Genomic DNA, 12,149 nt, shown 5'->3' with positions numbered 1-12,149 from the left:
AACCCTTAAAAGATTATAGAAATTAAGAGAAAGCAGCAATAAAAAAGGAATAGGATCAAATACCCTTGCCTGATAATTTCCCACTTCTCGGATTGTTGTGAAATTCTGCTTTATGGTTGCTTAGTATCTTAGTTGAAGCAACTTGTTGAGACTTGCTTCCCCGCATACCAAAAGGGCGTGCATTGACCGCTTTCCACCTCCTGACTTGTTATTTCTACATCATCCGTTGCTAACATGACTAAGTGTCACACAGGGGACATAGTTCTTGACTGTAATTTAATATTCCTGCTCTGATATGTAGCTCCAATGCCTGTCTCAGTATTCCTTCCTAGAAGAGTTGTAATCTCTTGCTCTTTGTGACTAATATGGAGGCTAAATGCAGACATATGCACATGATTCACATTAGGTACCTTGTGTCTTGGACTCCGACTGCCATTATGTGTCGACATTTTAGTGAATGTAATTTAATTTCGATTTAATTTGCCTGATGTGTAGTATGTATGCTGGACAAGAGCAGTAGTATATACGTTTTCAGATGAGTGTCTGGTCGGGTGCTCACTAGTGGGAACTAGGTACTCTAGTAAGGACTAGCGCCATTCAGTTGCCGGTGACTATGTGGCCTGTTGGGTAAGAAACTAAGCAGTGGACCATGTTTCTAAACCCTCCTGTGGTATTTCGCTGGAAATCATGTGACTCTGATCCCATCACTTAATCTCCTTGGCCCAATAAGAGGGATTAGTGAAGTGTAACGCGCCTGTAAATATGTAACCTGCAACAGAAGTACGATGCTTTGTTTTTACCCTGGTAGTGTGCTATATAAATGCCAATGTATGCATGTTTTGAGATTAGGAAGGGGACACAAAATGTAAATAATCATTTTATAAAGTCCGCTGTATTCCTGGTTAAAAAGAAAATGTTGTCACTGATCACTTTCCCAATCCTCTAGCAATATTTCAGTGAAGCGCCAGGAAACTTCTGAATGTGTTTCTTCTTGTATTTACAGTTTAACTTCACATGGGAAAGGGGGAAATTTGATTTTACAGATCTTAAATATTTTTATACCAGTTTTAATATTAAAATACAAATCATATATTAGCATACATTAAAGTAGGTGAAGTTTTAAGTGTAAGAACGGAACGGTAAATCCAATTTTTTATCTGTATACATCGTCAGTTCCCCGCCTGAAACAGACAAGTACAGTGTAGCTTTCATTTGTGCAGCAAGTGTGGTGTCAGCAGCACATGATGGTTTGAGGGGTCGTTTACGACTCCGCTCGGGCTCTCTCTGTTTTTTTACTGTGGATCTGCCCCGAAGAAATTGACAAAAATGTTTTTTTACGCTGTCCAAGCATAGTTAGTTGGTCACATAAAGAATGAATATTAATTTGATTAGAGGCCCCTATACACCTGCCACCGATGTCGACACGTGTCCCTTCCATTTTAGGGCTTAATACTAATAATATAGATATGGTGGAAAATGCATGTATTTATATATTGATGAGTGGTAACATTCAGGGCTGATAAGGGTCAAATAGTGACATAAGCGCTGAAGAAGAGATTGGTGGGTCTCCTCTGGTCACTCTCTTGTATCATTAAGGAGCTCAGAGAATTGATGTGCCTTTTACAGAAGAACATAGCCGCCGATTCACAGAACTAATCTGAGACAAGATCTTAAACTTACTACTTTTGGTATTCACAGAAGGCATTTAGTAGTAGTAAAGTTAGGATTTTGTCTTAAGTTTGATTTAAGACAGATTAATGACAGATTTAAGACAGACTTAAGACAAACTTAAGACAAACTTAGGACAGACTTAAGACAAAATCCTAACTTTAGTACTACTAAATGCCTGTGAAAACCAAAAGTAGTAAGTTTAGGATTTTGTCTCAGATTACTTCTGTGAATCGGGCCCATACTGTGTACCATACAGGTGAAATATTAGCAGTCCGATTTTTATGTCTTTGAAAACTTGATGGACCAACTGGCTAACCCTATTCACTGAAACTGATTCAATCATTCTGTGCTCTTTTCCTTTCCTTTCATGTTAACTCCCTAATGAAACTGGAGGCAAAGGTGTCATTAAATGTTTCCAAGTTCATTCTTAAAAACGATCATCTTTTAATAAATGTCACTGCATCGTTGATATAATTTTGTGCACTATGTTGAAGCAATTCCTCATGACATGCTTAAACAACCTTTTTCAAATTGGTGTCCTTGAATGCTAGCGATGAATGAGCCAAGAAATGTACATGGAGAGACAGCCAGAGCTGAGCCAAGCATGGGCCCCGACTCGAAGAGCCTGTGCACAAGCCGTGCCGAGCCTTGAAAATATTTGACTTAGTCCGGGCGGCTTGTGCACAGGCTCTTAGATTCGAGCCCATGCTTGGCTCAGCTCTGGCTCGTCTCTCCATGTTAATTTTGTGGCTCATTCACCTCCAGCATGCAAGGACACCAATTTAAAAAATGTTTTTTAAACATGTCATGAGGTATCGCTTCAAGGATAGTGCACAGAATTAAATCTAATTTACAAATTGACTTGTAAATTGTGGGACAAATATCATGTTAGAATATGATGACTCGTCAGAATTCAAAGTGTATTTCTTTAACACTCGATTATACCTCTGCATTTAGGTATTTATGGACAGTGAGCTTTTTAAACATGCATTGAGAACCATTCCTGCCACCTCCCTGATGACAGTACTATTCGTGAACTAAGAGGAAATATGTTGTCTTAGATACCCTATATATGGCCTAGGTTATTATACATGCACCAACATTATAGGCTATTAAATCAAACACAAAAAATCAAACACAAGAAGGGTTTTTGGACTGTGCACATCCTGAACTGAAGTATTTGAAAGTGCTCTCATATGTGGTAATGAGCAAAATGGAGGCTCATTGAAGTGAAGTTTTTACCTAGGACTACAGAGTTTACTAAAGTAGAGAATCCTGTAGTAATCCCAACTTTTCCATTTTTACACTGTGCAATTCAGCCATTGGATGGCTAGCTGTTTCTGTCATAAAATGATAATGCTTTTTGCTAAATTCTTGGAGGACGATCAGAGCGTGGGTGACAAACAGAATCCACATCACATTTTTAGCAGTTTGCCATCACGGCCCTTTCCGAAGAATAGGAGCTCTTCACAACGTACAGCGACTACATTAAACGTGTGTTTGCCGAGATTTATAGGATGCTGAGCCGAGCCTGAGATTCGAACCTTGCACCCGTGGTACATGGTCAGCAGTGGGCCACACAGCCTCCCATGAAACCTCACTTGTTTTGAACTAGTGGTTTCAATAGGATCTCATTCCAAAAGGATCACGAGCTGAGCCAGACAAGACTGAATTGACTGTTCAGTGGCTCGCCAACCTCTAGTGGATGCCATTGGGTTTGGACGGTCACAGGTTAAAGAAGAAGCGTTCTGAAAGTAGAGATAATTCCTTCTTTTAACTGCGACCATGTGAACCTGGTGGCATCAACGCTGTTGTCCACCAATTTTTTTTTTTTAATTTCTTTTCACTTAGTGGATACGTTGAAGGGATTCCATGTGTTATCTTTACAGAAATATCATTGATTCCATGTGCCATGTTTAAAGAAATACCATTTTTTTAAGCATGTTGTCACCAGGCCACAGCCTAAGACGAAATGAGAAGAGCCCATGCAAGGGTCAGCTGCTACCACACGAAAGATGATAGTCGAAACATGCAGACATAGATATCATCGGCTATCATATGCAATGTGCATGGAGGCTCAGACACAATGCGCACAGACAATATTTTCACAACTGGGCTAGACGATTCACTTACATTTTAAACAGGCAGTTCCGTCACTGCCAAGCTGGGAAGGTATCATGTGACAATCACAGGACTGTCTGGTGACTGGTCCAACCATGGACGATCGTGCTTTTGGGTGCGCTCTCACACCTGTGAGCACCATCTATCAAGCGATGGCTCCATGGCTCAAGCATGAGCTGCAGTGTGAAGTAACTGAGTAGTTAATCACTTGCAACTGCAATAGCTGTAAGCCATGGCTTGCACAGTCTGTATGTCTCCATGTGCAGTTACACTGCGTGTGACCATGACACAGTCGGTCCCACTTCTGGCTTCCCTTGAACCAAAGGTAACACCAAGGCCTAGATGAACCTGCTTCCTTCCACTTCATTGTCTACGTTGCTGTGTAGTTCTGTCTATGCTATTTATATATAAACATTTACTGGGAAGAACAGCAAAGCTAGAGCCGATCCACATTGCATTACCAGGAGGCGGGGCACTTAGGACCACACGGCTGGTCCACAATATTGTTATAAAGAGAGACTGAGTGGCATGGCAAAGATCCAAATGAGTGCTAACTCTGAGCGCCCCCCGCTATACAGTGGGGGCTGTGGAGCCTTACATTGTGCCCCTTCTAGTCATCCAGATTTATTTATCTGCTTCTCCTTATCCTGTAGAACAGTGCCTCCCACTTGAAAAAGGTGCTTATCCCTACCTTGGCTTAAGAATCATGATGATCTAACCTGCCTGCTACCTCGAAAGTGATGGAAAACTATCTTTAACAGTTGCACATAACCACCTTTAAGTCCAGGGGCTCCTGGACTGAGCTCAAGCTGGCTTCATCATACGCGCAGTACAGAGTCTGTGGCTTTATCCATTTTGGACAAATTGATTAATATCTGGAATGAAGGCAAGCAAGGAGGCCTGTTGTTGCTAAACCCCTCATTCACTTTTGATATAGAAGGCCAATATCTGGCCAGCAAGCTTGGTTTACAGGATCAGCCCTTGGCTGGTTCCTTTCTTAGCAGGAACAACCCAGGTGGTCTTGGAGTCCCCGTTTAGGTCAGTAGTTTCTGAGTTAGTGCATGGTCTGCCCCAAAACTATGCTCTTTCCCCATCTTGTTTAACTTGTAATTTCAGCCTCTGGGGGAGCCATGAAGTTCTCTGGCTTTGAAACATTTCCCTTGGCTGACGACACCCAGCAATTTTTAAGATTCAACCAATGCATCAGTCAGGGTGATAAGACAAAGCTATTGATGGCGGGCCCCTATATCCTCTGTAGATCACCCATTTGTTCTGACACTATGGGAAACTCCAGATTGGGTGAACAGTCATTACCCTGGGGGGAGGCAATGGCTTCTGCCCGCCCAGTGGCCTGGCGGACTGATTTTCATCTAATTAATGAGATCCATACCAAGTATTACAGCACTCTGCTCTGGAGTAACTTGAAATTCCACTACAACATTTGTCACGCCCATGTGCACTTATAGCACCACATCACAGTGGAGCATTTGAGATATTGAAACTCCATTGATTGCAATAACAACCATCCATTCTCGGTTAAAATGTAGACCTCATTTTTTTATACCATACTTGCCTTAAAAATGACAGAGCCTCCAGGTGGCACAGAGAATATAATTTTTAAATTTCTGCATCGTTTTTGTAGCTTTAGAAGGACTCGGGCCAAGTACTGCTAGTCACAGTTCTAGACTATTACTCCAAATTTCAAACTAAGCTACAGTAACGAAGATCTACTTGTTGAGACTAGATTTGGCCACTCTGTATGCCATCAGGTCCGCAACACTGTGGCCCCAACAATAGTTCATCATCACAGATTATAATTTCTATTTGTAAATCATGAACATATGACCCTTAAGGGTTTCAAGGTGCTGTGGGCTGTTGGGGAGGTTAAGTGAGCTGTTGCCCAGAGTCACATGATGCTGAAATGAGCTGATGCCGGGTATAAAACAATGAGCCCGCGCTCCAGTGTCAGCTGCTCTGGCTGCTGTCCCATACCTCTCCTCCATGCCATAGCGTTTATCCATTAAGCCATGAGATCTAAACCCGCACCCACCTGCACCTCTAAGAAGGGACAGTGCCCCTCCCTGCCCACTGAAGATTGAAGTTCAATTTTCTTTCTTCATCCTCCTGCATAACTTTGGTCAGTAATTCCTCTAGGATGAGGATGATTAATCATCAAAAACTGCAGCCTAAACTGGCATCTGGGAAGTGGCAATGATCACAAGACCGCTCTTTACAAACAAATAAACAAAAAATAAGGACATTTGTTTTGCCCTCAGCATTCCTTATGGTTTATTCAAAGCTATCAATTTTCGCTAAAGCACCTTACTGAAAATGTTATTTGAACATGCATGCTAGATTAATTCATTACACATACAGACTATTACCCCGTGTTAGGCAGTTCATGTTGTTCAAGTACTTGCAAGATACTTACTTACATTTGATCATGAATGGATTGCCTCTTTTAATAACCAGAATGAAGCTCCGACTACCCGCTGTTTGAGTCACCTGATGGCCAACTTGGCAACACCTTGCTTGTGCAGCTCAGCGAAGAAATCAGGGCATAGCTCCAGACAAATTCTATTATAGCATTTGTATATCACTTAGTACTCTACGTGGGCTGCTGAAGTGCCTCCCCACATGGATAGCAAACTACACTGTGTAGGGTGTGTGGTTGGAAGAGTGGTGTTTTTGTTATACACTCTGTAGGGTGTGTGGTTGGAAGCGTGGCGTTTTTGTTTTGAGCCTATTTGAGAAGAGATTTCATGTGCGTGATGACCACCGAGGTGCAGTTATCGTGTTATGGAACAAGCTCTGCGATGGCTTTGGGTATGTAGGAGACACACTCTCAAATTATAATTGTAGTAAGGACTAAAACATATAGGCAGCTATGAAGCACCAGCATGGTCAGAAGGGCAATGTGTTGCTCAGTGTGTGTACGTCAAAAAAGAGGAGGTAACTAGAAAAGACCAAGTAATCCACATTGCAACATGCGCCAGATAGAGATGGTGTTGAATGAGTAAAAGGAAGCCAAAAGGGCAAGACCTGGAATTGGTGATATCAGCAGGTGCCATGCACATCTTATAGTCAAGGATACTGCCTATTACTGAACAAATACACCACATGAATGAGAAAGGAATTGGAAGCGCAGTCCAGGCTGGCAACATCAGTAGGAAGTACACAATATTCAAATGGCCCAGATTCCACCTACTCCTGCAGGGCCAATGGAAGCCAAGATTTTGAGCAGGGTTTCACTCCCCTTGCACCTCCCAAGACTCCCAAAAGCAGATGAGCAACAGTCGGACGCGCCCTAGTCAATTTGTTGCTCAGATGCTCGCCTGACTGGTACCCTGGACATGGAAGTGTGAGAGACAAAGTTCAACTTGAATGCTGTCCTGACAGTGCAAGAGCAGATTAGCAAGCCCTTTGTTACCATTCTGCCCTCCCCATTCCATGTGAGCCCATACTTTTATTAGATTCCAGAAGCTCTTGCTCTTTTTAGTAAATACGAAGTGGCATCCCCAACCCTCTAGAAGTTCCTCCCAGAAAATGCCCCCAGTGACTTAATTCTTTCTACGACTTGTGAAATTTCCAGAAAGCAATATTTAAGAGTGCATTGTCAGAATGCAACATCACTTTCACTCATTGTGTATTTATTTAACTATCAGTCTCTTTATTTGTTTTATAAGGCACACATGCAATAAGGGGAAGCTACAGTGTGTGCTGTGGAGATGAGGGATGGAAGTTGCTGTCTAAGTTGGGGTTTTCTCTCAGATAACAGTGTACCTTCACCTCAGTGAATTAAAGAAGTCTAATAAATATATGTCTAATCATTTTTATGAAGTAAAATCCAGAGCCCATGACCCAGGCCTAGAAGGACGTTTTATAAAATGAGTCTCTTTCTTTAATAATGCATGTTAATTTTTTCTTAGCTAAATATTTTTAATGTTTGTTTCCATTGTCAGTAAAATGAATAGCATGCTGGTGTTTAACCGCCCTTGCTGTGTCTCTGAGGCAATGATATTCAACTGATTAAATTTGGTTCAGGCAGGCCTACTCGCTAAGTATTTACTTTTAGATTTGAACGCAAAACAATTGCTGAAACTCAGTGACATTCTCTTAACAGGTTTTAGGGCTACATTATTTTCACCAGTGGTATCCCTAAGAGGTGGACACCTCATTAGGGCTCTAATAGATAATACAATAATTCAATTCTAGAATAGGTACAAAATGTGGGGAAAAGCAACCACCATAGACAGAAACACATTATCTTTCTAAACAAGGTAATGACTGTAAATACTTGTAAGTTTTAGGTACTTTTGAGGAAGTTGATTTTTGTGATCCTCTGTATACTCAAGCAGCTCACAAAGCATTTGAAAATGAAGATTATTCTTTGTCATGTAAGGCTTGTGGGGCAATAACTTGTAGAAAGAAACTGAATTTCCCCTGCCTGAAACCACAGATTTTTTTTCTATTCACAAATGTTAAGTATTCTAGGTTACATTTCTGTTTCATGCGTTAAACGGGAGGCACTAATTGTGGAAACAAATTTATAGCGCAGATATGTTCATGTCTGAATATCAATAGCAAAAATATTGCACAAATAAATATTGCTTACAAAAATAGAGCTCCATTTGGTATATATATTTGTTTGTGATCTAAACAGAGAGATATTTTTGTCAACAATATTTAGGACACAATATATTTGACAGATGATTTTTAGGCCACAAAGTTCTGGTACCATACCCTGCTGAAACCTACATTAGTTATTCTCTCACCAGTGTTCATTGTCAACATGGAAAGAATATATTTGCGTATGTTGAGGTAGTGCCCCTAAAATCAGGAATTATCTCTCTTCTGCTATCTATCCATGCCTTGAACGGCTCCTTTCCCAAATGTACTTCCAAATAGGATTTGATACTTCTGCTTCTAGCTTTCCCCTTGTTCACTCATCTTTTTTCTCACAGGACAGCTCTCAGCAACACTTTAGGGTTCACCCTCCATGATGAATCTCTTGAGTTTGTATGAAGAAAATCTGAACTTTTTTGTATATATTATGTAAAAGTGATTGCATGTTAGTTTGTATCATTTGTGTTTTTTTAATATTTAATCATTTGTTATTTTTTTCTTTATGTTATTGACAGTGTCTTGTTTTCCGAATTCCCTTGTTTCTTGTTTAACTTGTTGAAACTAATTTGCTGTTTTTGTAGGCATACACACTCATTAAATGCTTTAATATGATTGGCGGACATAATCTGATATACCTGTATGCATATTATTGTAAAGTACCATGAAGCTCCATTTATTTGGGTCATGCTATATAAAGCTTCAAGTCAAATAAAGGCCAAACTCCCAAGTGTCCCAGGGAAAATAAGCGATGATGACCCCTTTGTTGTTCATTAATATCAGAATATTCTAGAAAGTTGATACCTGTTTTTCATGTATTTACTCTGGGTAAGGAAATCTTGTGGGGCTAGTACAAACCACTCCTCGTTGGATTCCACTAGGTGATTACTTTTCAGAAATGTATGGCATTGATGATTTCTGTGGTTGTAGGGCTACCACAAACAATAAAATGGAATCATGTATCTTATGTGACCTCACACATGGCGGACAACATTTTTTCATTAGTCGGAATTTGTTGACGAGGATCTCTTTGTACTGGAAATGTCAAGTGAATATGTCTAGATTTGCAGTGATTAACAATTTGTTTTGTACATTGCAAATCCTGAGACATATTTGACTGAATGTCCTCGAGCGATGAGTGCAAAAATTTGAATGCTTGATTGCCTGCAATATTTGCTGTCAGACACACATGTTGCCTCAGCTTGTCATCTCGCAATAAAATCAGAGAAAAATATACCACTGATGATCTACTTTTCCTAAACCATAATCCACTGCTTTCTTCTGTAGAAATACAGTGCATAACATCCGTGGCAGCAAACCATTACGTGAAAACGTCAAGCAATTTTTCCGTTTTGAGGATGCCCAGCAGAACACTACAAGGCAGACTGAGGAACAGAACATCCAAGCAGCAAATGAGATCCCAGGTGTGGTACTGGCACAGATGCAACATTGTTGACTTTGCTCGATATAAACTGAGGGGAAACCATTTTGTGATCACTAATGATAGAATGTGAAAATCTCAGGTTTGCAACTGCTGAATGACTTATTGAAAATACCCAATCTATTATGCCATTCAGAAATGGATTGTGTGACTCACTTCGAATTGCAGTTAGGAGCTGATGTGAAAGGGATGTTCCCTCCTAAATGTGAACCACAGTAAGTTGTATCAATAGTTTGCACCTGCTCGCAAACAATTGAAATGTTACTGACTCTTCAAAGAAGATGGTAACAAACTTGCAAAGTGGAAACTGGCCCAGTTGGTCAGCTTCGGGGTCGGGATCATATTAGGCGGCCTGTCTGCGCTCCCTCTCCTCCCAATGTTTTCTGAAATTGGAAACATTTTTTTTCTCATTTTGGAATGCAAACACAGTGATAGGCTTCTGCTGGTACTCGCAGGCCATTATTCATGTTTGTAGCCAATCACATGGGGGACACAAGTAGCGGCCTGTCTAATAATCAGTGCCAATTAGAAGAAGAAGAATCGCTGTTAGTCTGGTGAATATGTGTTTTCTTTGTTTTTGAAAACATTAATCTTTCTCATTAATATAAGCAGTCCATTTCAGTGGTATTTGTTCATTCACAGATAAACAAGAGGCCTATGTTAAGTGCAGGAATGTTTCCCCTAGTAGTGAAATTTCAGCATGCCACAAATATGATGGTGTAATTCACTCTGATAATAATTTACCGAGATGGTAGAAGTGCAAATGTAACCACAAGAAGATCTCAAGAAACTTGCGAATCAGTGAATGCCAAAACATGAAGCAGAAAATTAAGTATACTAAGTATATTCGCAGATGCTGAGAATGTACACAAATTAGTACCTGTGAAAGGTAGAAATAAGTGCTTCTAGCATAATAGTGGGCAGGGAACGGACTCATATTTAATATTAATTAAACTATTAAATCTGTTTCTAACTGATACATTAAGTGACTTTATTTTACAGCAGAACAAGTGAAAAACTGTTGGCAAATTATTTATAATTTGCTTCTTTTGTCTTTCTTCATACAACCTCTTGCTACTTTTTAACAGTATCTAAAGTATAACTACTTTATCTGATCAAGGCTTTTAGGTGCAGATTCCTTCCCTTAGAAGGAGACTGAGGCTAGATGGAGTCTCTACCAGATAAGGCGTTATTGAAAATAAGTAACTTGTTCCTTTCTGCTTAACATTGAAATTGAACTGGTTTTCTCTTCTGAGAATAAAAGTTATAAAAAACAATTTTGTGCATTTAAGCGATTTTGCACAGAGCAGCCGTGTGATACTGTCTAGTGACAACTCCAATTAGGAACTGAATTACGAAGTAATTTTGGGGGGTGTTTGTCATTTTAGTAGCAGCTGTTGAACGGCTTTAAAGGGGGGAAGGTGACCTTATGAAATAAAAACACACCCCCATTTTCTAAATCTTACATTAAACACAGATAAGGGTTTCAGTAAGTTTGATAGAATTTGAAATCAAGTAATTTTTCTGTGCTTGGTCAGTAGAAAAAAATTAGTGCTTCTTCTCAAATCAAAAAAATCCATAGACTATGTAGTTCTACTTCACCTTTTAGTGTGCTTCTGTGCAAAAAATAAAAGGCGAATACAATCGTTTAATTGGCATTCTGTTTCAGTGGTTGCATAGTCGTCCAATAGTAAACTGAACATACGATAGTGGAAAATCCACAACTTTTTTCTGTCTGTCCACTTGTACCCATCAAATTTCAGATACAATTTAACGAACGATAATGGCAACATTTCATGTGCATTGTCATCTTATGTGCAAATGCACTACAACCCACATTCCTTTTTACCAGAGTTTTTGAAAATGCATGTAGAGATGCAAGATTCTGTAGCCACGAAAACTTTGGTTGGCTCTGGATAGAGTTTGTAGTTGCTTTTCAAAATGAGCATCCGGTAAATGATGTCATAATAGATCTCAAAACCCATTCTGACATCATAAAGCAAAGCAACGTTCTAGAACCCCTATTGGTGATTGCTAGCAATGCTAAAACTGTGTTTTTTGTTTTTTTTACACTGGAAGCCATTTTTACATTGGCTAAATGGAGAGTTGCTGTCGGTAGATAGTGCAGTAACAAGACCCTAACAAGATGGCATTTGTCTCCTCCTCAGTTTCTATATGTTGTTCACCTATGATCAAGGAATTTATGTGAGTTTCATAGCTGTCTGACTTTAATAACATCTATTATTTTCACTGACATTATATTAATTCACTCTATTTATCGGGTGTATTTTAC

At 39.8% G+C, this 12,149-nt stretch overlaps 1 protein-coding gene across 1 annotated transcript in view; it reads left to right on the top strand.

Moving 5' to 3' along the window:
• Positions 1-12,149, top strand: part of TBC1D2 (TBC1 domain family member 2) — a 416,182-nt gene that overhangs the window by 164,552 nt on the left and 239,481 nt on the right. Inside the window, exon 5 of the mRNA XM_085641125.1 lies at positions 9,703-9,839. Within this exon, the coding sequence (XP_085497251.1) occupies positions 9,703-9,839 (137 nt within the window). The remainder of the gene's footprint in view (positions 1-9,702; positions 9,840-12,149) is intronic.

This window comes from Triturus cristatus, chromosome 2_2 (assembly GCF_964204655.1).
Source record: "Triturus cristatus chromosome 2_2, aTriCri1.1, whole genome shotgun sequence".
Classification (NCBI taxonomy): Eukaryota; Metazoa; Chordata; class Amphibia; order Caudata; family Salamandridae; genus Triturus; species Triturus cristatus.
The sequence above is the reverse complement of the archived record's forward strand: the minus strand, read 5'-3'. Positions and strand labels throughout refer to the sequence as shown.